The 25356-nt window shown below is 41.3% G+C and overlaps 1 protein-coding gene across 2 annotated transcripts in view; it reads left to right on the plus strand.

Moving 5' to 3' along the window:
• The window catches only part of SPPL3 (signal peptide peptidase like 3), a 110234-nt gene that overhangs the window by 32071 nt on the left and 52807 nt on the right, over positions 1 to 25356 (plus strand). For both annotated transcript variants that reach the window (XM_066370761.1, XM_066370762.1), the window contains exon 2: positions 24677 to 24754. In XM_066370761.1, coding sequence (XP_066226858.1) covers positions 24677 to 24754 — 78 coding nt within the window. The remainder of the gene's footprint in view (positions 1 to 24676; positions 24755 to 25356) is intronic.

A 25356-nucleotide genomic window follows, 5' to 3' on the forward strand; every position in this document is an offset into this window, starting at 1 on the left:
CCTGGAATGCCAAGGTCACCGGTTCAAAACCCTGGGCTTGCCCTGTCAAGGCACATATGGGAGTTGATGCTTCCTGCTTCTCCCCCCTTTTTCTCTCTCTGTCTCTCTTTAAAATAAATAAATAAATAAAAATTATTTTAAAAAAGTTAAAAGAATATGCAATAAAAAATGATAGATTCTTAGAGTCATGATCTGAGAAAGTTTAGGAGCTTCTGGCTGTAGCCCCCCCCCCCCCCCCCATCAAGGCACATATGAGAAAGCAATCAATGAACAACTAAGGAGCTGCAATGAAGAATTGATGTTTCTCATCTCTCTCTCTGTCTGTCCCTCTCTGACTCTCTCTGTCTCTGCCACAAAAAAAAAAAAGTAGGAAGGCCAGGGAATTATACACAGCACAGTGGAGAAGGAGGCAGTATTTGGTAATGGTATGTGGTCCTAGGGCCATATGCTTTGGTTTTGAGTCCTAGTTGGTTTTTTTTGTTTTGTTTTGTTTTTTTTTGTATTTTTCCGAAGTTAGAAACTGGGAGAGACAGTCAGACAGACTCCCGCATGCGCCCGACCGGGATCCACCCAGCACGCACACCAGGGGCTACGCTCTGCCCACCAGGGGGCGATGCTCTGCCGCGACCAGAGCCACTCGCAGAGGCCAAGGAGCCATCCCCAGTGCCCGGGCCATCTTTGCTCCAATGGAGCCTTGGCTGCGGGAGGGGAAGAGAGAGACAGAGAGGAAGGGGGGGGTGGAGAAGCAAATGGGCGCTTCTCCTATGTGCCCTGGCCGGGAATCGAACCCGGGTCCCCCGCACGCCAGGCCAACGCTCTACCGCTGAGCCAACCGGCCAGGGCTTGAGTCCTAGTTCTTTGGCTATGTGACTGTGGCTGAGGAATGAACTTTTCTAGACCTGCTTTATTATTCATAAAATAGGAATGATAACATCTCATAAGGATTAAATAAGATATTGTAGATAAATGTGCTTTATAGAATTTAAAATTTCTATATAAGTGTGTGGTGGGCTGAATAAGGGCCCTTGAGAGATGTCCACATCCTAATTTCTGTTACTATGAGAATGTGAAAGAGATTTTGCAGATGTGATTAAGTTAAGGATCTTGAGATGTGGAAATTATTCTGGCTAATCAAGGTGTGTCCAGTATAATTACAAAGGTCCTTATAAGAGAGAGGCAGGAGATCAGAATGAGTAGTAGATTTGATGATGGAAGCAAGAGGATGGAGTGATGAGATAAAGAGAACATGAGCCGAGCCTCACCACGCAGTGGCGCTGTGGATAGAGCATCAGACTGAGATGCAGAGGACCCAGGTTCAAAACTCCAAGACCACTGGCTTGAGTGCAGGCTCATCCAGCTTGAGTGTGGGATCATAGACATGACCCAGTGGTTACTGGCTTGAAGACCAAGGTTGCTGACTTGAAGCCAAGGGTTGCTGGCTTGACCTAAGGTCGCTGTCTTGAGCCAAGGTCACTCACTGTGCTGGAGCCCCCTGGTCAAGGCACATATAAGAAAGCAATCAATGAACAACTAAGGAGCCGCAATGAAGAATCGATGCTTCTCATCTCTTTCCCTTCCTGTCTGTCCCTGTCTGTCCCTCTATCTCTCTCTCTGTCTCTGTCACACACACATGAGAGAGAGAGAGAGGAGAGAGAGAGAGAGAACGTGAGCTTGAGAGAGAGAGAGAGAGAGAGAGAGAGAGAGAACATGAGCTTAAGAGTACAAACAGGCATGCCTCTAGAAGCTGAAGGCCAGGAAACTAAGTTTTCCCTCAGACCTCCAGAAAAAAACCAGCTCTGCCAACACCTTGATTTTTTAGTCCCATAAGACTCATTGCAGATCTGTGACCTCCAGAATCATAAGAGAGATTTGTGTAGTTTTAAGTCACTAAGTTTGCAGTAATTTGTTACAGTAGCAATAAAAAACTAACATAGGATGTTACTCAAGTAGAAAAGGGGAAACTTTTTAACAAACTGTTAGTCCATTGTCAAAGACTCAAAGTTCTTTTTCGTGGTGAGGAGTCTGGAATAGCAGTAGTAGTTGGCATTTTAGACTTCCTATACTGTCGTAAACTTCCATGCTTGTGGACATGTTGAGAATATTTCCTCTGGGCCCTGGCCGGTTGGCTCAGCGGTAGAGTGTCGGCCTAGCGTGCGGAGGACCCGGGTTCGATTCCCGGCCAGGGCACACAGGAGAAGCGCCCATTTGCTTCTCCACCCCTCCGCCGCGCTTTCCTCTCTGTCTCTCTCTTCCCCTCCCGCAGCCAAGGCTCCATTGGAGCAAAGATGGCCCAGGCGCTGGGGATGGCTCTGTGGCCTCTGCCTCAGGCGCTAGAGTGGCTCTGGTCGCAACATGGCGACGCCCAGGATGGGCAGAGCATCGCCCCCTGGTGGGCAGAGCTTCGCCCCTGGTGGGCGTGCCGGGTGGATCCCGGTCGGGCGCATGCGGTAGTCTGTCTGACTGTCTCTCCCTGTTTCCAGCTTCAGAAAAATGAAAAAAAAAAAAAAAAAAAAAGGAAAATAGCATATAAAAAAAAATTTTTTTTTTAAAGAGAATATTTAACATTCAGATGGCTCTAGAGACTGGGTAAGTAATTATATTTGAAAGGAGCTATGGGGGAGGATCCATAAGCCTCTGGAAAGGTAAGAGTGTTCCAGGAACTGAGTTCCCTTGGCAAGTCCTGGAGCTGACCTTTACCAATCACCCATCATGTTTCTGAACCTAGCTTGGTCTAGCAAGTTATTTAAAATAGTTTCTCCAAGCCATATATGTATTTAAAGTTTGCACACCAGAGGGTAGTATTTCAGAACCACTCTGAAGTGTAAACTTGTAGTTTTATGTGGACTGGTGATTCAGCTGAGGGAAACAGCTGACCTGTGTTTTGCCTGTATACCAGGAGTGAGAAAAAGTAGGTTTATAGTGCTTATCAGTGATTCTGGAATCTCAGTGAAATAGGATTTTTCTAGTCCCAAAGATATAGACCATATAACTAGTGAAACATGTTGACAGCCAGCTAGAATGCTTTGTACAAGCCAGACATTTTACAAGCCAGACATTTTTCTTGGATATATTCTCAGATGCCAAATGCATACATTATACAGAATACATTGGTTTCTGGTTTGTGGTGGGTTTTTTGTTTGTGTTTTTAGAGCAATTTGGCTTTTTGCTTTTTTTTTTTTTTTTTAGATTTTATTTTTTTTAGAGAAGAGAGAATTGGGAAGCATCAACTCATAGTAATTGCTTCCTGTATGTGCCTTGATCAGGCAAGCCCAAGATTTTGAACCAGCAACCTCAGCATTTCAGGTCGACACTATATCCACATGTCAGCACAGGTCAGGCTGGACTTTCTTTTTCTTTTTTCAATTTGGAATTATTTATTATTATTTTTATCGTGCACAAGAGACAGAAAGGGAGAGAGATGAGAAGCATCAACTCATGGTTGCGACACCTTAGTTGTTCATTGATTGCTTTCTCATGTGTGCCTTGACCTGGGGACCCATTTGAGCCAGTGACCCCTTGCTCAAGCCAGGGACCTTTGGGCTCAAGCCAGCGACGATGGGGTCATATCTGTGATCCCACGCTCAAGCAAGCGATCTCAGGGTTTTGAACATGGGTCCTCAGCATCCTAGGCAGATGTTCTACCCACTGCACCACCACCTGGTCAGGCACAGTTTGAATTTTTCTAAGTAAAATTCATGACTTTACCTGTATTTGCTATATATAGGTAACCTAACTTCTAAATCTTTTAAGCAGTTGGTGGGGTGAACAGATCAACCATTTCAGCGACTTGAACAATACTTTGGGAAACTGTCCTGTCAGTTGGCTGAATTTTGCAGAAGTGGGTACAAATAACAGGAAATTTTTTACCTTTACAAGACTGACTTAGATGGTTTGATAAACAGTGAAGCTTTTTAGAGTTGATCATCCATCTAGTAAGATTATTAGAGAAGGGAGGAAATCAGGGGCATATATGTTTAGCTTTACTTTTATTAATGTAAAAGCATTTATGTAATGTTTGCATTACATCCCGAGCCTTAAATATTTTTTTAAGAAAAACTGAATGTCATACAAATCATCTCTAGTGTACTCATTTTTTGGTCATCAATGTTATACATAGAGGTGATAAAGAATAATTTATGCACACTTTTTTTTTTGTATTTTTCTGAAGTTGGAAACGGGGAGGCAGTCAGACAGACTCCGCATGCCCCCGACCGGGATCCACCGGCATGCCCACCAGGGGGTGATGCTCTGCCCATCTGGGGCGTTGCTCTGTTGCAACCAGAGCCATTCTAGCGCCTGAGGCAGAGGCCACGGAGCCGTCCCCAGCACCCTGGCCAACTTCCTTCAGCTGCTGGAGGGGAAGAGAGAGACAGAGAGAAGGAGTGGGGGAGGGGTGGAGAAGCAGATGGGCGCTTCTCCTGTGTGCCCTGGCCCGGGACTCCCACACGCCAGGCCGATGCTCTACCACTGAGCCAACTGGCCAGGGCTATGCACACTTTTTAAAAATAATTTTTCCTTGACTGTTAGCGTACTTTATTTCCTTACACACTAAAAGAACATAATTTAAAGCACCTGTGAGCAACCTAGCCTTTATTTTCCCTTTGTAACCTTCTGGATTTAAGTGTGACTTTTGGAAATGAAACAGTCAGAAAGTAATTATGAAAATTATAATTTTGGCTTCTTTTAGTCATAAATAATTAATTTCACAAGTCCTTGTAAAAAAGTGCAAGCAGTATAGCAATTCTCAAGTAATACTTGTTAAGCTAGTGCACTTCAGGGAGAGCTTCTTAGTCATTCAGACCAGACAAAAAATAGCAATGTTCATGTCCTATCCACCCATCTCCCAGCCCCCCTTTACCTATGTGGAGGGTTTTTTGTTTTGTTTTGTTTGTGTGTGGGAGAGACAGAGGCAGACAGGAAGGGAGAGATTTAAACATCAATTTTTTTGTTGAGGTTCCTTAGTTCATTGATTGATTTCTCGTATGTTCCTTGACAGGGGGGAGGGGCTACAGCAGACCGAGTGACCTCTTGCTTGAGCCAGCAACCTTGGGCTCAAGCTGGTGAGCTTTGCTCAAACCATCTGAGCTTACGGCTCAAGCTGGCGACCTCGGGGTCTCGAACCTGGGTCCTTCACATCCCAGTCCGATGCTCTATCCACTGTGCCACCACCTGGTCAGGCTGGAGGGGTTTAATTTGAAGTCTTAGTTCTGTGACTGTGAGAATAATCCTAGACCCATATCCATCCTGTAGTCCAGGGGTCCCCAAACTACGGCCCGCAGGCCGCATACGGCCCTCTGGGGCCATTTATCCGGCCCCTGCCTCACTTTCGGAAGGAGCACCTCTTTCATTGGTGGTCAGTGAGAGGAGCACATTGACCATCTCATTAGCCAAAAGCAGGCCCATGGTTCCCATTGAAATACTGGTCAGTTTGTTGATTTAAATTTACTTGTTCTTTATTTTAAATATTGTATTTGTTCCCGTTTTGTTTTTTTACTTTAAAATAAGATATGTGCAGTGTGCATAGGGATTTGTTCATAGTTTTTTTTTATAGTCTGGCCCTCCAATGGTCTGAGGGACAGTAAACTGGCCCCCTGTGTAAAAAGTTTGGGGACCCCTGCTGTAGTCTATAGCTCACTCCAGGGCTTTAGGATTGAATGGCTTTGGTTGGGCCTGTTTTCTCAGACTCGGCTTGAGGTTTATATCCTGATCCTGATGTATTAGAAAATGTCCATTGGAAAAAATGAGATCAGATACTGCAAGTACAACTTTGCTTACAGTGCCAATTAGAGTAGCCTTGAGATTCTCTCTTAAGTCAGTGCTAGTTAGTCTTCTTTCTCATTAGGAGGTGGTACTTAGTCTAGGTCAGAATTCACTCTTACTTGTACACACGGGCCACCTGTCTTCTCATCACACTCCAGTGCTGATGAACAAGAACAAGGCTAGTTTTGTTTGCATAATGCCCTACTTTTCCTTTTCTGTCACCATTCAACTACTTATAAAATCATTCTCTACCCAAACCAGAAAATATCCCCATTTATCTCATTAAGTAAGATGACACAGTTCATATTCACTGTGGCTAAAAGCAAAGAGACATGCTAAAAGCAATTATGGTATGTACCGTATTTCCCTGTGTATAAGACGCACCTTAAAAAAAAAAAAAAAAGGGAGCCCTGGCCGGTTGGCTCAGCGGTAGAGCGTCGGCCTAGCGTGCGGAGGACCCGGGTTCGATTCCCAGCCAGGGCACACAGGAGAAGCACCCATTTGCTTCTCCACCCCTCCGCCGCGCTTTCCTCTCTGTCTCTCTCTTCCCCTCCCACAGCCAAGGCTCCATTGGAGCAAAGATGGCCCGGACGTTGGGGATGGCTCTGTGGCCTCTGCCTCAGGCGCTAGAGTGGCTCTGGTCACAACATGGCGACGCCCAGGATGGGCAGAGCATCGCCCCTGGTGGGCGTGCCGGGTGGATCCCAGTCGGGCGCATGCGGGAGTCTGTCTGACTATCTCTCCCTGTTTCCAGCTTCAGAAAAATGAAAAAAAAAAAAAATGGGGTCTATATACTGGGTGCATCTTAGTGGTTGCGGCATTTCAAATGCCATAGATGGAACTGAGGACGAGGCAATATATGAAGATAGTGATTCGTCATCAGACACAGATGAGTACAAGCTAATGCATGGGAGTTTTGACAGTGATGAAGAATTAATTAATTTTATGACAAATTAAACTTGAGTTCAATAACCATATAATACATTTTTTTTTCAAATTTTGGGCCTCAAAATTAAGGTGAGAGTTCTTATACATGGGAGCATCTTATACATGGGGAAATATCGTAAGTATAAGAGGACAAGAAGACCAGTGCTCTACTATGGAACATTATTAATATTGGCACTTTTTTTTTATTAGACTAAAAGCCAGTTCAAACTGCTACCTTAAAAATAAACCTAATCTGCCCTGGCCGGTTGACTCAGTGGTAGAGCTTTGGCCGATGTGTGGAAGTCCTGGGTTTGATTCCTGGCCAGGGCACACAGGGCAAGCACCCATCTGCCTTTCCACCCTTCCCTCTCTTCTTTTTCTCTCTCTTCCCCTCCCACAGCTAAGGGTCCATTGGAGCAAAGTTGGACTGGATGCTGAGGATGGCTTTGATTGCAATGGAGCAATGCCCCAGATGAGCAGAGCATTGCCCCCTAGTGGGCTTGCTGGGTGGATCCCATTCAGCGCATGCAGGAGTTTGTCTCTCTGCTTCCCCGTTTCTCACTTCAGAAAAATACAAAATAATAATAATAATAATAATAATAGCCCTGGCCGGTTGGCTCAGTGGTAGAGCGTCAGCCTGGCGTGCAGAAGTCCCGGGTTCGATTCCCGGCCAGGGCACATAGGAGAAGCGCCCATCTGCTTCTCCACCCCTCCCCCTCTCCTTCCTCTCTCTCTCTCTCTCTTCCCCTCCCGCAGCGAGGCTCCATTGGAGCAAAGATGGCCCGGGCGCTGGCGATGGCTCCTTGGCCTCTGCCCCAGGCGCTAGAGTGGCTCTGGTCGGGACAGAGCGAAGTCCCAGAGGGGCAGAGCATCGCCCCCTGGTGGGTGTGCCAGGTGGATCCCGGTCGGGCGCATACGGGAGTCTGTCTGTCTATCTCCGTTTCCAGCTTCAGAAAAATACACACACACACACACAAAAATATATATATATATAATAATAATAATAATAAAATAAACCTAATCTGTGTTTCCAGCCCCCTAGAGAGACTAACTAAATATTTTTATTTCTCTTATTTAAAAAATTTTTTTTATTGCATTGAGGCGACATTGGTTAACAAAATTACACAGGTTCAGGTGCACAATTCTAATAGTGCATCATCTGTATATTGCTGTGTATTTACCACCCTAGGCCAAGTCTCCCTCCATTGCCATCTATCCCTCTTTTCTTTTTTTTAAGTTTTTAGTTTTATTTTTTGGAAGAGTAGAGAGAGAAGAGAGAATCATCAGTTTGTTCCATTTATTTATACATTCATTGGTTGATTCTTATATGTGCTCTGATCTGGGATCGAACCTCAACCTTGGTGTATCAGCACAACACTAACCAATGGCCTTCTGTAGTTTCCAAATCATTGATCAGCAGGCCTTTTTTCTTCTTCATTTAAAAAAAATGTCGTCTTGGGCTTGACCAGGCGGTGGCGCAGTAGACCGAGTGTCGGACTGGGATGCAGAAGACCCACGTTTGAAACCTTGAGGTCACCAGCTTGAGCGCAGGCTTATCCAGCTTGAGCACGGGGTCACTGGCTTGAAGCTCAAGGTCACTCACTGGCTTGAGCCCAAGCTCTCTGGCTTGAGTAAGGTATCAGCTCTGCAAGGCACATATTAGAAAGCAATCAGTGAACAACTAAGGAGACTAAGGAGCCACAACAAAGAATTGATGCTTCTCATCTCTCTCCCTTCCTGTCTATCCCTTTCTCTCTGACGCTCTCTCTCTGTGGGGAAAAAAAAAAGTCATTTTGGTGCTTTTCCATTAACTAAATGTTTGTTAGAGCTCTGTTTTCAGTACTTTCAGTACTATATTTTTCCCTTTTCACTATTTTAGAAAAATAACTTATTCGGGAACATTTTTTTACAGGAACATCTTATAGGTTATCAATAAGGGTTCTCTCTGCCTCCCCATAGCTTCTTGGTGTGTAGTATAATGTTCTGCCATTATCTTAGGTTGAAGACAAGCATTTCTTTTTGCCATCACAGTTTATAGCTGTGCTTTATTTTCTGTCTGTACTGCTATAGTCTAGCAGAGGAGATGCATACAGTCTGTGTTGGTGATCAAAATTAATTCAGCCTGCAGATCCTTAGATTTACAATTGCAGATGTGTAGATAGTACTGGGGCATGATAGAAGCTTAAGGCGTAATTATTAAGTGTCATGTGTTGCCTTAAATGTCTAATATAGTACAGGTGTATGTTTAAATGTGCAAACCAAAATAGTTCTTTGATTTAGGCTATTGATTAGTAATAAAAGCAGGAGGTATATTATGTTGATGCTTATTTTGCTTTGAAGAAAGAAGTTGTAATTGCTAGGTAGTTATTTACTGAGACTGACCAAAGGAATTCAGTTATCACTTGTGTGTGACCTTTCACTTTCCAAACTCAGAAACTGATAGATGTAGATAACAAGGGATACTTGTTTTTGTAACATTGGGTAATTGTATAAAGCACAGACTGGGACTTGGCCAGTTAACACAATTTGTTTCATATTACAGAACGTTCAATTTATACAGTCAACTAGTCAATACTTTCTAATTATTTTGGTTTAGAGTTCCACTTTGTTTTTGTATTTTTGAAAAAAATTTTTTTTGTCAAGAGAGACAGAGGGACAGATAGGAACAGACACCCAGGAAGGAAGAGAGATGAGAAGCATCAGTTCTTCATTATGGCACCTTAGTTCATTGATTGCTTTCTCATATATGTCTTGACGGGGCGGGCGGGAGCTACAACAGAGAGAGTGACCCCTTGCTCAAGCTGGCAACCTTTGGGCTCAAGCCAGTGACCCCGCATTCAAGCTGGTAAGCTTCAGTCAAGCCGGCAACCTCGGGGTTTTGAATCTGGGTCCCCTGGCTCCCAGTCTGATGTTCTATCCACTGCACACCACCTGGTCAGGCTGAACTAATTTTTAATTTTTCAGTCATAGTTGACATACAGTATATTAGTTCCAGGTGTACAACTTAACAGTTAGACATTTATATAACTTACAAGGTGATCACCCCAATAAATCTAGTATCTATCTGATACCATACACATAGTTATTACAGTAGTATTGACTACACTTCCTATGCTGTACTTTATACCCCCATGACTATTCTGTAACTACCAATTTGGGTTGTTGTTTTTTTTAATATAGATTTTTAATTTATCGATAGTTTTTTTTTTTTTAGAGAGAGGAGAAAGAAGGTGGGGAGGGAGAAGGGGGAAGCATCAACTCGAGGTAGTTGCTGCTCTTATGTGCCTTGACTGGGCAGTCTCGGGGTTTCAAACTGGCAACCTCAGCATTTCCAGGTTGATACTTTATCCACTGTGCCACCACAGGTCAGGCAATTTGTGCTTCTCGATCCTTTCGCCTTTTTCACTCAGTCTTCCAAACCCCCTGTTGTCTGGCAACCATCAAAATGTTCTCTGTATGTATTTCTGTTCTGCTTGTTTGTTATTGTTTTATAGATTCCACATATAAGTGAAATCATACGGCTTGTTTTTTGCTGCATAACAACCTCAAAACCTCAGTGAATTAAAACCAACATTTATTTTTGTTCTAATTGGTATGCAGGGTTGTGCAGCTAGGCCAGGTTGGGCTTTAAACTTATAGCTTGGTTCAGGTCTGTTTTATAAGTTTTTTTTTCTGTGACCTAGGCTGAGACACAGTGGCTGCCTGGGCATGTGGCTAAGTGTTCTTCTTATATAGGATCACAAGAGTATAAAGGAGGATGAGTTGAAACATGCAGTGTCTCTTAATTCTTTAGCTGGGAACTGGCACATTGATATTTCCTCGTTTTATTAGCCAAAGTAAAGTAAATGGCCAAACCCAGTATCAGTGGGGCCAGGGAATACATGTTCCCACCATGGGAGGCATTGCAAAGTCACACAGCAGTGAGCACAGTATATTCTAACAAGGGATAAAGAAATGGGAATGATTTTTCCTTAGAGTGAGTCAGTTAGGCATATACTTGGATACATTTAAATAATCTGATTAAAATCAGTAGTAATAGTAATGTTCAAACTAAATTAATAAATGATTGTTTATTTACTATCACCAGAAAAAGCAACAATAATGGTAGTGTTCATCTTCTCAATGTCTGAAGGCATTTGCTGTGTTGAGTAGTGATTTTTAATACTAGCCTCTTGTATAAACTGTAAAAAGGCCTGAAATCTTTGTTCATGCTCAGTCTTAATAAGCAACTTATTCCCATATTCCCATTTGTTCTCTAAAATTTAGCAAACTACGAATTAGTCAATTTATACATCAGCTATTATAAAGGATTTCAGGTCAGCTAAAATACAGAATTAGTGAAAAGGTGGGGCCCTTAAAATTAACATTTTTAAACAACTGGATCACCGAAGGCATATGGTAGGAGCATTGTATGCAGTTCCATTAGAAAGTTTGTTTTTGCCTTAAAAATTTTTTTTTTCAATTATAGTTTACATGTTTTTGTCTTTTTGAGAGTTTCCAGTGGTGGTAGAAAAGTAATTTTGTAGATTCTGAGGAATCTAGGTTTTAAAGGATAAGACAGTGTTTTTTCCTACTAATTTTAAGTATTAAACTTTTTTCCAAAGAAAAGGATAGTTTGAAAAACTAAGATGTCATAGGGTCTACTTTGAATAACAGTATTGTAGGCCATCGTTATTAGGATTAGGTTTTAACTTTATGTAATAAAAATAACTCAAGATAGCAGTGACTTACACAGTAAAGAACTATAGAAAACAAAAATATTTTGTCTTAAAATGCAGCTATATATATATATTTGGATTTAAAAAGAGCTCAGATTTTAATATAATGTATTTCAGCTAATCTATGACTGTTGATTTAAAATGGACCATTATTTTTATACTACTAAAAAATGGCAGTCATTGTAAAATACACTTTCAAGTTCAAAGATAATTAAAATGTGGGAAAAGTGTGTCTTTGACATTAAATTTTTTCATGCCTGGCTTTTTGTCTCATTTCTCTTCAACTAGCCAGTTGAAGAGATAATTATTACATGTATTTTAGAACTGTTTGGTCAAATGCAAAAATACTAGGCAAAAAACAATGCACCACACTAATGATAGCACTCATTAACGTCAGGTTATACAGGGGTAGGCAAAAGTAGGTTTAGAGTTGTGAGTACATGAAATACAGTTTATTCTTGTATTAATTATTAATTATTGTATTTACCATATGAACTACTGTAAACCTACTGTCCTACCCCTGGATAACCAGTTAGCCTTTTCTTAAAAAGCTGAGCTAACAAGTTACATTAAAATGTTACTACTCTGGAGAAGCAATCAGTGAGCAACTAAAGTGATATAACAACCAGCTGATACTTCTCATCTCTCCCCCTTCCTGTCTGTGTGTCTCTCTCTCTTGCTTGCTAAAAAAAAAAAGAGAAAAAGAAAAAATGACTACTCCGGCTCTGGCGGGGTCCTCAGTGGATAGAGCATCATCCAGGTGTGCTGAGTTCTTGAATTCAATCCCTGGTTAGGGCACATACTAGAAGCAGCCAGTGAGTGCACAGCTAAGTGGAACAACAAATTGATGCTTCTCTTGCTCCATCTCTCTCCCTCTTTTCTTCAAATCAATGGAAAAAATATAACTCTGTATGAGCTATACAACATACTTCAAAACCTAGTAGCTTAAAGTAATCATTTTTGGTTGCCATTTTTGAGAGAATTGTAGAGTCACATGCAGTGGTAAAAAAAAAAATAACACAGAGAGATCCTATATGCCCCTTGCCCAGTTTCTCCCAATGTTAAATCTTGGAAAACTAGTGTAATATCACAGCCAAGATATTGGCATTGGCATTGATGTGACCCACTGACCTTATTCAGACTTCAGCAGTTTTACTTTCATTTTTGTGTGTGTGAAGGTCAGTACAATTTTATTGCCTGTGTATGTTTGTGTACTCATCACGACAGTAAAGGTAGTGAACCAAGACTAACACTAAAGGTACCCCTTATGTTGCCATTTCGTGAGCATACCCTACATCACGTCCCTCTTGGTGCTGACCTGCCATCCTCATTCCCATTACTAATCTTTGGCAACCATTGTCTGCCACTTCTAAATTTTGTCCTTTCAGAAAAATTATGATTCTGTAATCTGAACTTGGAACAGGGCTCAGTTTAGATGGTTTGTCTTTGCTTCACATGGTATCTGCTGGACTTTCCCAGGACTGGAGAATCCAAGATTGTGTCAGTCACATGCTTGGAGCCTTGGTGCTGGCTTTTGGTTAGATGCTCCCCCCATGGCCTCTCTCATGTAGTCTCTTTTCCTCCAGGGACTCTCTCTTCATGTGGCCTGTTTCTAGCAGTAGAGCCTGGACTTCCTTACATGCCAGCTCAGGGCTCCCAAGAAAGTAAAAATGAAGCTGCCAAATCCTTTTTGACCTAGGCCCAGAACTGGCACAGCCTCACTTCTGTAGCAGTCTTCCGATTGGAGCAATCACAAGTGTAGACCAGATTCAAGTGGAAGGAAAACAGACTCTGCCTCTTGGTGGAAGGACCAGCAGGTGTGTGTAAGGATGGGAAGCATAGTTGGTGGCCAGTTTTGCAAACAGTTTGCACATTCCAAACAAGATAGTTGGATTATAGGATTGATGGTGCATGTGTCTGCTTGGATCTGTTGTAAATGTTACCTTGAAATGTGAATTAGTTTGAATTCCATAAAGTATGTAGACTGGTAAGATTACATAGTTTTCTACTGTTGATTTCTATTTCAAATAGAACAGTTCCTTTGCAAGGCAAGTTGCCAGAGTTCAAGTCATCAGCCAAGTCTAAGGATTCCCAAGGGGCCTGTGGTATTTGCAGAACAAGTAGTTGCTTGAAGTGGCTGTTAAGATGTTAGGAATGGTTCACCTCTCTTTTATTTTCCCAGGCTAGCTGTTTTCTTATGATCATAAAAGGGGCTTGTATATGAAGTTCCTGATTTCTATAATACAAATTTTGAGAGACTATACAGATTTTCCTTTTTTCATTAAGTTTTTTAGGGCATAAGATATCTTCTACTTCATAGTAAAGGTCTTTAAAGGGGGAATAAGGTTGTATGAAGGAAAGAGACATTCATTTCAGCTAAGAATTTGAAACCAGGAGAGCATTTTCTCTTAAGATTTTTTTGACTGTGGAATGGTTGTTCCTTCATTTTGTTGTGAGAGTGACAGTAGAGTGGGTTGAAGATTAGGTCATGGATTTCGGTGGAAGAATTCTTGATCCTGCGTTACATTGTAAGGAATAAGCTTTCATAGGATTTCTGGAATGAGAGGTAACTAAAGAGCTATTGCTAAGTTGAGGCTGTATGCTTAGACAGACTTTAGTAAGTCATGATGATGATTAAGTGTGGTTATGGTTTCAAATATAGAAATGAATTTTTCACTGAGTTTTGGAACAATGTGTTATTTGGCTGAAAGGTTCTTCCTGCCTTATAACTGATTACACAGACATTTATTATGTATGGGGTACTTTGTTAGACATCATTAAAGGAAAAGTTAGAACAAGGTCTTTATTTTTCAGGAGATTGTGGTCTAACAGGGCAAATAAAATATACACAAATAGTTGATATATAATACCAAGATGATAACATAGAAGTTAAAAATAAGAAAATATTATAGACAACAAACAAAGTTACCTGAACATCATTATTCACTCCTGTAAAATAAATGTGGCCTAGTTCTCTTCTATTTCTAAAATAATGTAATTCTGAAGTGTGTGTTTCAATTATTAGTTAGAGGCATATACTTTTTTTTTTTTTTTTGGACAGAGAGGGAGAGAGTTGAGAAGCATCAATACTTCATTGCGGCTCCTTCGTTGTTCATTGATTGCTTTCTCATATGTACCTTGACTGGGGGGCTACAGCAGAGCGAGTGACCCCTTGCTCAAGCCAGTGACCATGGGGTCGTGTCTGTGATCCCATGCTCAAGCCAGTGACCACGTGCTCAAGCTGGCGAGCCCATGCTCAAGCCAGCGACCTTGAGGTTTCGAACCAGGGTCCTCTGCATCCCAGTTCGACACTTTTTCCACTGCGCCACTGCCTGGTCAGGTGAGGCATATACTTTTTAAATAAGATATATTAGATATCGTGATGATTCAAAATATTTAGTACTGCCTATTTTTGAAATGTTCACCCACTGTTTTATATAGTTGTGAACACGATTTTTTTAAGTGAGAGGGAGATAGACTCCCACATGCGCCCGACTGGGATCCACCCGGCTACCCCAACCTCCACCACCACCCCTATCTTGGGACTGAAGCTCGAATTAACCGAGCTAGCCTCCACACCTCTGCATTCTAGATTATGGTTAACATACAGATAGTTCTGTGAACTCATTAGCTAGGAAGAATTTATAGGCCAAATAATATGATTTCCGGAAATGGTGATCGGTAATCTTAGAGATAAATTTATCTCATAAGCTCTAGCCCCGCATTTGCCCCACTTTAGTTATGTAAAATAAAGTTATCCATGGATCCCACTCCTTTAATATACCTCTATCACCTGGAGTTTAGTATATGAAAAGCAACTCTCCTTTTCCTGTGCTTTCTTGCATGCATGTGTTTCTCCTTCTTTGTTCCATATTTTTATTGTATTGAACCATCATCTCATTTACCCAGTTTTATTCTTTTCTCCCTCTGCTATACCAAGTTAGCTGCCTCCTAAAATGTTTCTGGTATTAACCTCGGTTCAGGTATTCTTCCTAGATTTTTATAATAGACTCTAGGCTCTCTCCTGGTCTCTCTCTTAAGGCCTACCCCTGCCCAAATTAATTTACCTGGCCAACCTTGTTTTCCTGTTTCTGATCCCCATGCTTCCAAGTACTTAGGTCACCCCGCACTTGTCACCATGCCATCATTCCTGCGATGCCCTTCTTCTCCTAGCTAGATTCCACATCTCTACATCTCCTTATCCTTTGAGAACAATTCAAATATCATCTCTTCAGATGAGGCTGATGTCATTGGTCTGCAATTGAAAATTTCTTCCTCCTCTTCTGTAGATATCTATTCTTATTGAAAGTTAGATCTCTTTCTGGTTTATATGGGGTTGTTTATGTGCATTTTATTTTCTCACATAGATTGTGATCTTGAAGCCAAGAGCTGTAAGTTTTTACTATGTCCCCATAGTGCTGATGTAGTACTTAAAGTGGTCCCTTATACTTTAGAAGGGCCCAGTAAAACATCTGTCCAGTACATTGTTTTTAAAGAGTTTCTGTGTAGTTCAGATCTGATAATAAATAACAGTCTGTAAACAGGCTTGCCTTTATAGTATAGTGAGTCCTAAACTGCTGTGAGGGCAAACCTTAAGTTCCCTCCTTGATTCTGAGGATTTCCAACTACAATAAAAAGAATTATTTTCATAAGTGTGGTATTTTCAAATAACCTGTTTTTAATCTTAAAGAGGGGGCTTTCTGTGTTTTTCTTTTTCTTTTTCCAAATATTAGAGCCAGAAAATTATAGTATTAGGGGAATCTCTCCTAATCTTTTCGAGGTTAATTAAATGTCTTGCATCTTAGTATACTGCTTAAATTTGTCATTTAAACCAAATTTTAGGTACTTGGTGCTTGCTTCTTTCTAAGGTTGATGTACTGTCTTGTTTTTATGAATGTTATCTAAATACTAATTTTACATGTATAAAATAGGAATAACTAATGATAACTTTGTCACAGGGTTATTTTTAGCTTTAAATGGGCTAATTTACTTAAAGCATTTACTGCACCCTACATGTATTAAATGTGAGTAAACTAAGCAGCTATAATTACTTATAGAAATTTGAGTTGAGATTTCAGATTGTTGGTGGTATGAAGGCAAGTGCTGCTGCTGCTGCTGCTGATGAATTTTATGTTTTGAACTGTGCTGAGTAGTTTCCTAGGAATCAGACTGGCCCTGAAATGTTATGTCAGCTGAGAATTTTGGTTTCTAGGTGACAGTACTGCTGTAGGAAACAGGACTGGTTCTCCCTTCAGAGAAGAATGCTTTCAGTGGGAATGCACAGTAGCTTTTCTGTTTTGTTATCAGATCCTTTCTTCCCAACTCTCAGATTAAAATGATAGTCAATGTAAAGAAGAGGATAGAGAGCCTCTGCAAAAAGGATCAGGAGCTGCAAAACTTTAGAGGAACTGCTTGGAGAGAGGGGAGATATGAAAGCAGTTTTGTTTTGTTTTTGGGTATTAAGCACACACTTATGCCTGACCTGTGGTGGTGCAGTGATGATGATAAATCATCATCCTGGAACTCTGAGGCCGCTGGTTTCCAAACCCTGGGCTTGCCTGGGCAAGGCACATATGGAAGTTTAAAAATTAAAAATACAACAACAAAAAACAAAGCACACACTTATAGTAGAAATGATGAACTCCATAATAGGAAGGGAAAATTGTCTCAAATATATGTGGCTGAGACATGAATTACCAAAGTATCTAACCTTAGAAATTCCCCCTGTTCTGGGACAGTCCTGAACTTCTCAGGTTTATCTTGATAGAACTGATGGAAGCACTGTGACTTCTATTGTCAGGTTTTTTTTTGCTTATCTGTAGAAATAGGTTTGTCACTAGTAGGAAATAGGTTGGCTACCAGGAAATAACTGTCAACCAGTAGCATCTATTTTTATAAGTCACTGGAAGTTTTCTTCTTAAAGTCCAGATTTTGGGATTGCATGTATACTTTCAAGATTTTTTCCTAGAATTATTTCTAAAGATATTATCAACATTAAATAGCAGAGAATAATCTTTTTTTTTTTTTTGGTATTTTTCTGAAGCTGGAAACGGGGAGAGACAGTCAGACTCCCGCATGCGCCCGACCGGGATCCACCCGGCACGCCCACCAGGGGCAGAAGCTCTGCCCACCAGGGGGCGATGCTCTGCCCCTCCGGGGGGGGGGGGGTCGCTCTGCCGCGACCAGAGCCACTCTAGCGCCTGGGGCAGATGCCAAGGAGCCATCCCCAGCGCCCGGGCCATCTTTGCTCCAATGGAGCCTTGGCTGCGGGAGGGGAAGAGAGAGACAGAGAGGAAGGCGAAGGGGGGGGGGTGTGGAGAAGCAAATCGGCGCTTCTCCTGTGTGCCCTGGCTGGGAATCGAACCCGGGTCCCCCGCACGCCAGGCCAACGCTCTACCGCTGAGCCAACCGGCCAGGGCCAAGAATAATCTTTTAATGAGACTGATAGAGTGAACATAAGTTTGCTACAGATTTTTTTTTTTTTTGTATTTTTCTGAAGCTGGAAACGGGGAGAGACAGTCAGACAGACTCCCGCATGCGCCCGACCGGGATCCACCCGGCACGCCCACCAGGGGGCGATGCTCTGCCCACCAGGGGGCGATGCTCTGCCCCTCCGGGGCGTTGCTCTGTTGAAACCAGAGCCATTGTAGTGCCTGAGGCCGAGGCCATAGAGCCATCCTCAGTGCCCAGGTCAACTTTTGCTCCAATGGAGCCTTGGCTGCGGGAGGGGAAGAGAGAGACAGAGAGGAAGGAGAGGGGGAGAGGTAGAGAAGCAGATGGGTGCTTCTCCTGTGTGTGCCCTGGCTGGGAATCGAACCCGGGACTCCTGCACGCCAGGCCGACGCTCTACCACTGAGCCAATCGGCCAGGGCCTCCAGGCCTTTTACATCATCCCAAACAGAAACTCAGCCCCCATTAAATAATAATTTCTCATTACACTTCCTCCTTGCCCTGGCCACCTCTGTCTACTCTGTCTCTGTGAAACTGCCTATTTTAGGTCCCTAGAAATCATACACTGTTTGTCTTTTTGTATCTGGCTTATTTCATTTATAATGTTCATCCATGTTGTAGCATATGTTAGAATTCCCTTCTTTTTTTAAGAAGGAATGATACTCAGTTGTAACTGTGTACTACATTTTGTTTATTCATTCATCCATTAGGTTGCTTCTACCTTTGGGCTGTTGATAATGCCGCTCTGATGTTGGTGTATAAGTATTTGCTGGAGTCCCTACTTTCAGCTGTTTTGGGTATATATCTAGGCCTTAATAAGTTTTATGGGCCCATATCCTGAAAGAGTATTTAACATTCAGGAGCAGAGATACTAATCCTGACCAGCATGTTAACACAAATTTTTGCCAGGTTTTTTTGTTTGTTTGTTTTTGACGTAAGTCGGTAGACTAGTTTTATTTATTTATTTTTTGGATGTATCTGTCCAGTTTTTCCAACACCATTTATTTATTTATCTATTTATCTATTTATTTATTTTTACAGACACAGAGAGAGAGAATCAGAGAGAGGGATAGATAGGGACAGACAGACAGGAACAGAGAGAGATGAGAAGCATCAATCATCAGTTTTTCATTGCAAGACCTTAGTTGTTCATTGATTGCTTTCTCATATGTGCCTTGACTGCGGGCCTTCAGCAGACCGAGTAACCCCTTGTTCGAGCCAGCGACCTTGGGTCCAAGCTGGTGAGCTTTGCTCAAACCAGATGAACTTGCGCTCAAACTGGCGACCTCAGGGTCTCGAACCTGGGTCTTCTGCATCCCAGTCTGACACTCTATCCACTGCGCCACTGCCTGGTCAGGCAAATTTTTGCCAGTTTTTCAGGAAATTTATTTAGTTCAAGTTCTAAAGTAAGTGATACAAAAATATCTTCAAAAGCTATATTATAATTTCCTTTTCTGAAAATGAGCCCGTGGTCAAATGAAAATGCATAAAGCACTTTGTTTCAGCTTGTACCTATATACTTTGAGAAAACCAATTACCTAGTTTGTGCCTTGCCTTAAAAATATATCTGCAAGCCCTGGCCGGTTGGCTCAGCGGTAGAGCATCGGCCTGGCGTGCGGGGGACCCGGGTTCGATTCCCGGCCAGGGCACATAGGAGAAGCGCCCATTTGCTTCTCCACCCCCCCCCTCCTTCCTCTCTGTCTCTCTCTTCCCCTCCCGCAGCCAAGGCTCCATTGGAGCGGAGATGGCCCGGGCGCTGGGGATGGCTCCTTGGCCTCTGCCCCAGGCTCTGGCGACAGAGCGTGGCCCCTGGTGGGCATGCTGGGTGGATCCCGGCCAGGCGTATGCGGGAGTCTGTCTGACTGTCTCTCCCCGTTTCCAGCTTCAGAAAAATACAAATACATATATATATATATATACACATATATATATACACATATATATATATATATATATGTATATATATCGGCAAGCCTGACCTGTGGTGGTGCAGTGGACAAAGCATTGACCTGGACTGCTGAGGTCACTGGTTTAAACCCCGGGCTTGCTCAGTCAAGACACATACCAGAAGCAACTACTACGCTCCCTCCTCCCTTTCTCTTTCTCTCTCCTCTCTTAAAATTAATAAAGTCTTTAATATATATATTTGTTAAAGCCAATATAGGGCTATTTCTGGCTGCTGGTGTTTTAACATGGGAGTTAAATTATGTTGCTGGATGTGTGCTCAAACCACCAAAAAATGTACATGCTTTTGAAACTGTAATATGAGGACCTATCTAAGAGAGTAATTCACAGGAAAGAATTGAAGCGTATTGCCATGGAAGCCTTCAGTGTGGGATCTCATTGCTGTTTTATTAGAACTCTTGTAAATTCTTTCTTGTCTGTCCTAGGAAATAAAATGTGTCTGGAAACAAAATTACTCCAGAATCACCTTTACTCTGGGAGACTAATATCTTCCTTTCATATGAATTTGGTCAGACATCAGATTCTGTATCTGGTGGAAGTAAAATATAAAATATTAACATATGGTGCATCTCATATATGTTCTTTCCTTAAAGTATTTGGTGATAATAGATATGAAGAATGAAGATTCTTTCTTTCTAGTCCAAAAATATTTTGATCTTGGAAATCCACCTCATCTTAATGGTGTGAAAATAGCAATGTTTAGGACTATTGCTTGTCTATACACACACAAACCACTCTGTGCAAAAGAAGAAATTGCGCCTCCTTGGCCAAGTGGGCTCAGGCTCATAAACATCACTTTTGTGAAAGGAAAAGATGTGCCTCCCACCAGTGGAGTACATCCACCCACTAGGACACAGGACTCCCCTTCTCCCTGCCGTTGAGTTCAACCAAAACAACAGAGGGAATATAGAAGCAGATGTGAGAATCATGCTATCTTCTATTTAAGCCAGATATTAAAGAGATTTACAAAAAAAATGTAAAGGAACAATCTTCATCTCACTAAATTCTTTAGTGTTTTGGAAAATAGTTACTTTTCTTTAAAATTGTTATTTATATGTTCACATATAATGGTTTTATTATGTTTAAATGAATTTGTGGATACTCTGATTTCTAATATGATAAATATCATACCACTAATCCAAAGGAATAAAAGCTCTTAGGGTGTCCTCCATTTTAAGAGTATAAATGGTCTCAAGACCAAAAAGTTTGCAGAGTGCTAGTCTAGGGCAATGTCTGTGCAGGGTTGGAATAGTAGTTGCTTGGCTCGTGGGGTGAACAAGAATGCTCTCATTGTATAGCTGGAAGGCTGACACATAGAACACATTATAGAACAGTACCCTCTGTGTCTCAGTTTGGCATGGTTTCTAGCAGGATATGTGTTATAAGCACTTGCAGCTAGAAATAGATATTTGGTTTTAGAGCAGTTACTAAAATCCAGCATGGTTCTGGAAATCTTAGGGTGTAGAATATAATCTTATATATGTGAGAAATCTCTGGTACTCTTTGTCTTTGTTCTGTTAAGGTTTGGAGGAATGTAGTTAAGAGTTAGTGGTTTTTGTAATGACCATTATAAAATATTTCAACTGAACAGCTGACCTATATTAATACAGCACTTAGTGTAAAGTCTTGAAATCTGTTTTAGTACATTTAGCTAACCTGATTTTGGCATGTCTCAAATGTATCTATTTAGTTTATTTTTGCATTTTAGTAAGAGTTTCTTTATTTCAGAGTGTAGTGTCATTCCTCTTTTTAGTGTGCATTTAGAGTTTCTGGAAACAAACACCTCAGTAGGAGATCCGGAGAGAAGACACATTTCTGTTGATGCTTTGAGTCGGAAGTGTAGGATAGGGAAAGACTGTGAAATAAATAAGATCACTGGGCTTTGATTTCCTAAAATTGCCCAGACTGTCCACCCTTTTTTCTTGGAATACTTTTCTCTTTCTACCTATCTTATTCTGGTGTTACCTCAGAGGCCAGACCCCAATTCCTATATTAAAATTCTAGGTTCTCTGTTTACTTCTCAAGTGTTGATGAATGAATCTTCAATTGTGTGGGCAAAGAAAAGAATAGAAGAGAGTTATGGGCAAGGCCCTCTTCCTCACCTGTCATTATTAGCAGTGAAAATTTTTAGGCATTTTATAAAAATTGATTTTAGAGAGAGGAAGGGGAAGAGAGAGAGAATGAAACAAAACATTTATTTGTTGTTCCACTTATTTATTTTTTTACAGAGACAGAGAGAGAGTCAGAGAAAGGGATAGATAGGGACAGACAGACAGGAAAGAGATGAGAAGCATCAGTTTTTCGTTGCGATACCTTAGTTGTTCATTGATTGCTTTCTCATATGTGTCTTGACTGCGGGCCTTCAGCAGACGGAGTAACCCCTTGCTCGAACCTTGGGTCCAAGCTGGTGAGCTTTTTGCTCAAATCAGATGAACTCGCGCTGAAGCTGGCGACCTCGGGGTCTTGAACCTGGGTCCTTCTGCATCCCAGTTCGATGTTCTATCCACTGCGCCACCACCTGGTCAGGCTGTTGTTCCACTTATTGATGCAGTCATTGGTTAATTCTTATACGTGCCCTGTCTAGGGATTGAACCTATAACCTTGCCGTATGTGGATGACACTCTATAACCTACTGAGTGGTACCTGGCCAGGGCTTAGACATTTTTGAAATTGCTGTATGCTTATTTTTATTGGCTTGTAGAGTAGTTGAAAAGGGAGCCTACTTTAGGAGACCAACGGCGTAAACAAATATTGGACAAATCTGTTAGGCAAAGGAAAAAAAAGAGCTGTGGGTTGGACCCTAGGATTTGCCAAATTTTAAAAAAAGTAACCCAAGAGAAAAATTTCCCCCTGGTTGATCAACCAGAGACTCTACCCCTATAATGGCTTACCTTTATCTGTCTCTGCTGGTATTATGTAGGTTTTACGTAAATTAGATTTTAGTCTGTAAATATTGGGTGATTAAATTTAGAAGAGAATTACAGTTTTTGGTAGCCTGGGAATAGTGTTGACTTTGTCAGTGCTAATGACATGCCAGTGATCAACCAAATGAAAGAGTAAGTTAATCTGAGAAAGGATATTTCTGATAATAACTATTTTTGGGAGGGAAGAAAAAAAACAGTGTAAAAACCTAGACTCTTGAGCCTAACCTGTGGCGGCACAATGGATAAAGCGTCAACCTGGAATGCTGAGGTTGTCTGTTCGAAACCCAGGCTTTGCCTGGTCATATGAGAAGCAACTACTACAAGCTAATGCTTCTGGCCCCCCTCCCGGTCCACTTTCTCTCTCTCCTATCTCTAAAATCCATAAATAAAATCTTTAAAAAAAAGAAAACAAACCCTAGAATCTTGAAAATAAAAGTTGGTTGGGCCTTCATGTTTATCTAGGCCAACAGAGGATTTCCCAGAGACCAGAAAGAAGAAAAGGCTTGCTCAGGGAAGATCAACTGGCTAGTTATAGTTTAATTAAAGATAGGAACTAGAGTTTCCTGACTCCCCAAGTTTGTCATCCAGTTTGGGGCAGATGATGAAATCATTTTGGGAGACTGGAGTTAGGCTGCCCATGTTCAGAACTGTACCTGGCTCCTTATCTCAAAAATTGTGATAATCAAACAAGTCCACAACTCCCCAAGTCAACAACTCTGCAAACTCAGTATTTTCTTATTCATTTGGAAGCCAGCCTGATATAAACTGATACATAGTTCTTCATTTATCTTCCTTAGAGTAACTGTTCATATGTTTACTATAGAAGTATTAATCTTTGATTATTAAAGTACTACTCCATACTGCAATGGAGCTGTTTTTCTTTGTAAAATCCAAAATTCTAAATTCTGAAACACATCTGTTCTCAAGGTATAGTTTTGGATAAGGTGTTGTGGACATGTAAGACTTAACCTTATAGAATGTTTATAAAAAGTTAAATGCTCAGTAAAATGTTAGATGTTATTGCTATTGCCGCTGATAAGATCTCAGCACTCCAGTTCCCCTGTGAACAGCACAGGGCTTGGGAGTGTCTGTCTGGCACAGAGACATCATTAAATATTTGCTGAAATGAAAACTGGGAAATTGATTTAGGAAAATCCCTAGCAAGAATGGGAAATGTGGAGGGTGAACTCTTGGAGACTTGCAGACAAGACTTCTGGTAGTCAAGCCGTGGAAGGGTGGTAAGGAATTGGCTGCAGGATTGAGAGAAGTCGGGGAGGTGGGTGTGGAAGCTGTGGCACTCATTATTGTTCCATGTGAGAAGTGAGAAAAGGGGTGTTAAGAATGCAACAGATTTCTAGGTTTGACAACTGAGGGGATCATGAAACCATTCCTGAGAGGACCAGATACGAGAGAAAGAACAATGACTTTAGTTTTGAACTGGTTGACTTTGAAGAACTTCCTCTGAGACCCCTGGATGGAGAGAATCAGCAGGCAGTTATAAAAATGGAAATGGAATTTAGGAGAGATTCAGGCTTTACCTCATCACTGAGTAAAACCGATAAAATACTATGGGAAATTCAAGTGTAAACTGATAAAAATTTGATCACTGAGACTTTTTATCATTGGTACTGAGTTGGTAGATATTATAGTACTTTTTGAATTAGGTGTGGATGTTATAAGCATATATTGTATGCTATACAGAAATGGGATTTTTACATTAAGATTATTCAGCATCCTGTGAATATTAATCCATAATAGCTGTGGAAGTTAGCATATCTCATTTTATTGTTATTTTGTGAATGTTAATTGATACTGTTTTTCATATTAAAGATGAAGTCAGAACTTAGTGGGGTTTGTGATCTTTGTTAGACTGTAAATTCCATGAAGACTTGCTGCCATGTGATTTAATATTTTTTTCTCTTGTTTCTCTAGGGCCTATTCCCTGGTGGATTCCAGTCAAGTGTCGACATTTCTGATTTCCATTCTACTGATAGTTTATGGTAGCTTCAGGTAAGACGCTCTCAGAGGGGGACTGTTTTGGTTGGAGGTGGAAGTAGTCCTGCCCCAACAACAGTGTTAGCACCAGAGCCTGCTGCTCTGGGAAGAGATACGTGACTCGGATAGGAATTGAGTTTGAAGGAGATAGTTCTGATAGTTATTCTTTAATTTGGCAGCTGTTAAAACACTTCTTGGTTTTGCTTATATGATTTTGACATTTTAATGCAAACATGCAAACATGAATTGCTTAAATTCTGGTTCTGAAAATAATGACTCGCATAAGCACTCACTGGGAAAGTTAAGGAGAGACTACTTGACAGTGATTCTACAGTCTCAAAGGGAAGAAAAAGTTTTTCTTAATACAGAGGCATTGACATAGTTTGAGCCGTATGAAATTGCCTGTAGTCAACTTTTTTGACCTATAGAAATAATTTATGGTTCAACCTACTGTAATTAGAATTATAGACATTAGCATTTATCACATATTTTCTCTGCTGACCTTGGGAATAGGAATAGGAAACTAGACACTTACTCCCTTTTTCACTATCCTTTTTTGAAAGGAAATGTAGTGGTTCCGTAACTGAAGTAGTTTATGGTTCGTACACTTAAAAGTG

Source organism: Saccopteryx leptura, chromosome 2, assembly GCF_036850995.1.
Source record: "Saccopteryx leptura isolate mSacLep1 chromosome 2, mSacLep1_pri_phased_curated, whole genome shotgun sequence".
Classification (NCBI taxonomy): domain Eukaryota; kingdom Metazoa; phylum Chordata; class Mammalia; order Chiroptera; family Emballonuridae; genus Saccopteryx; species Saccopteryx leptura.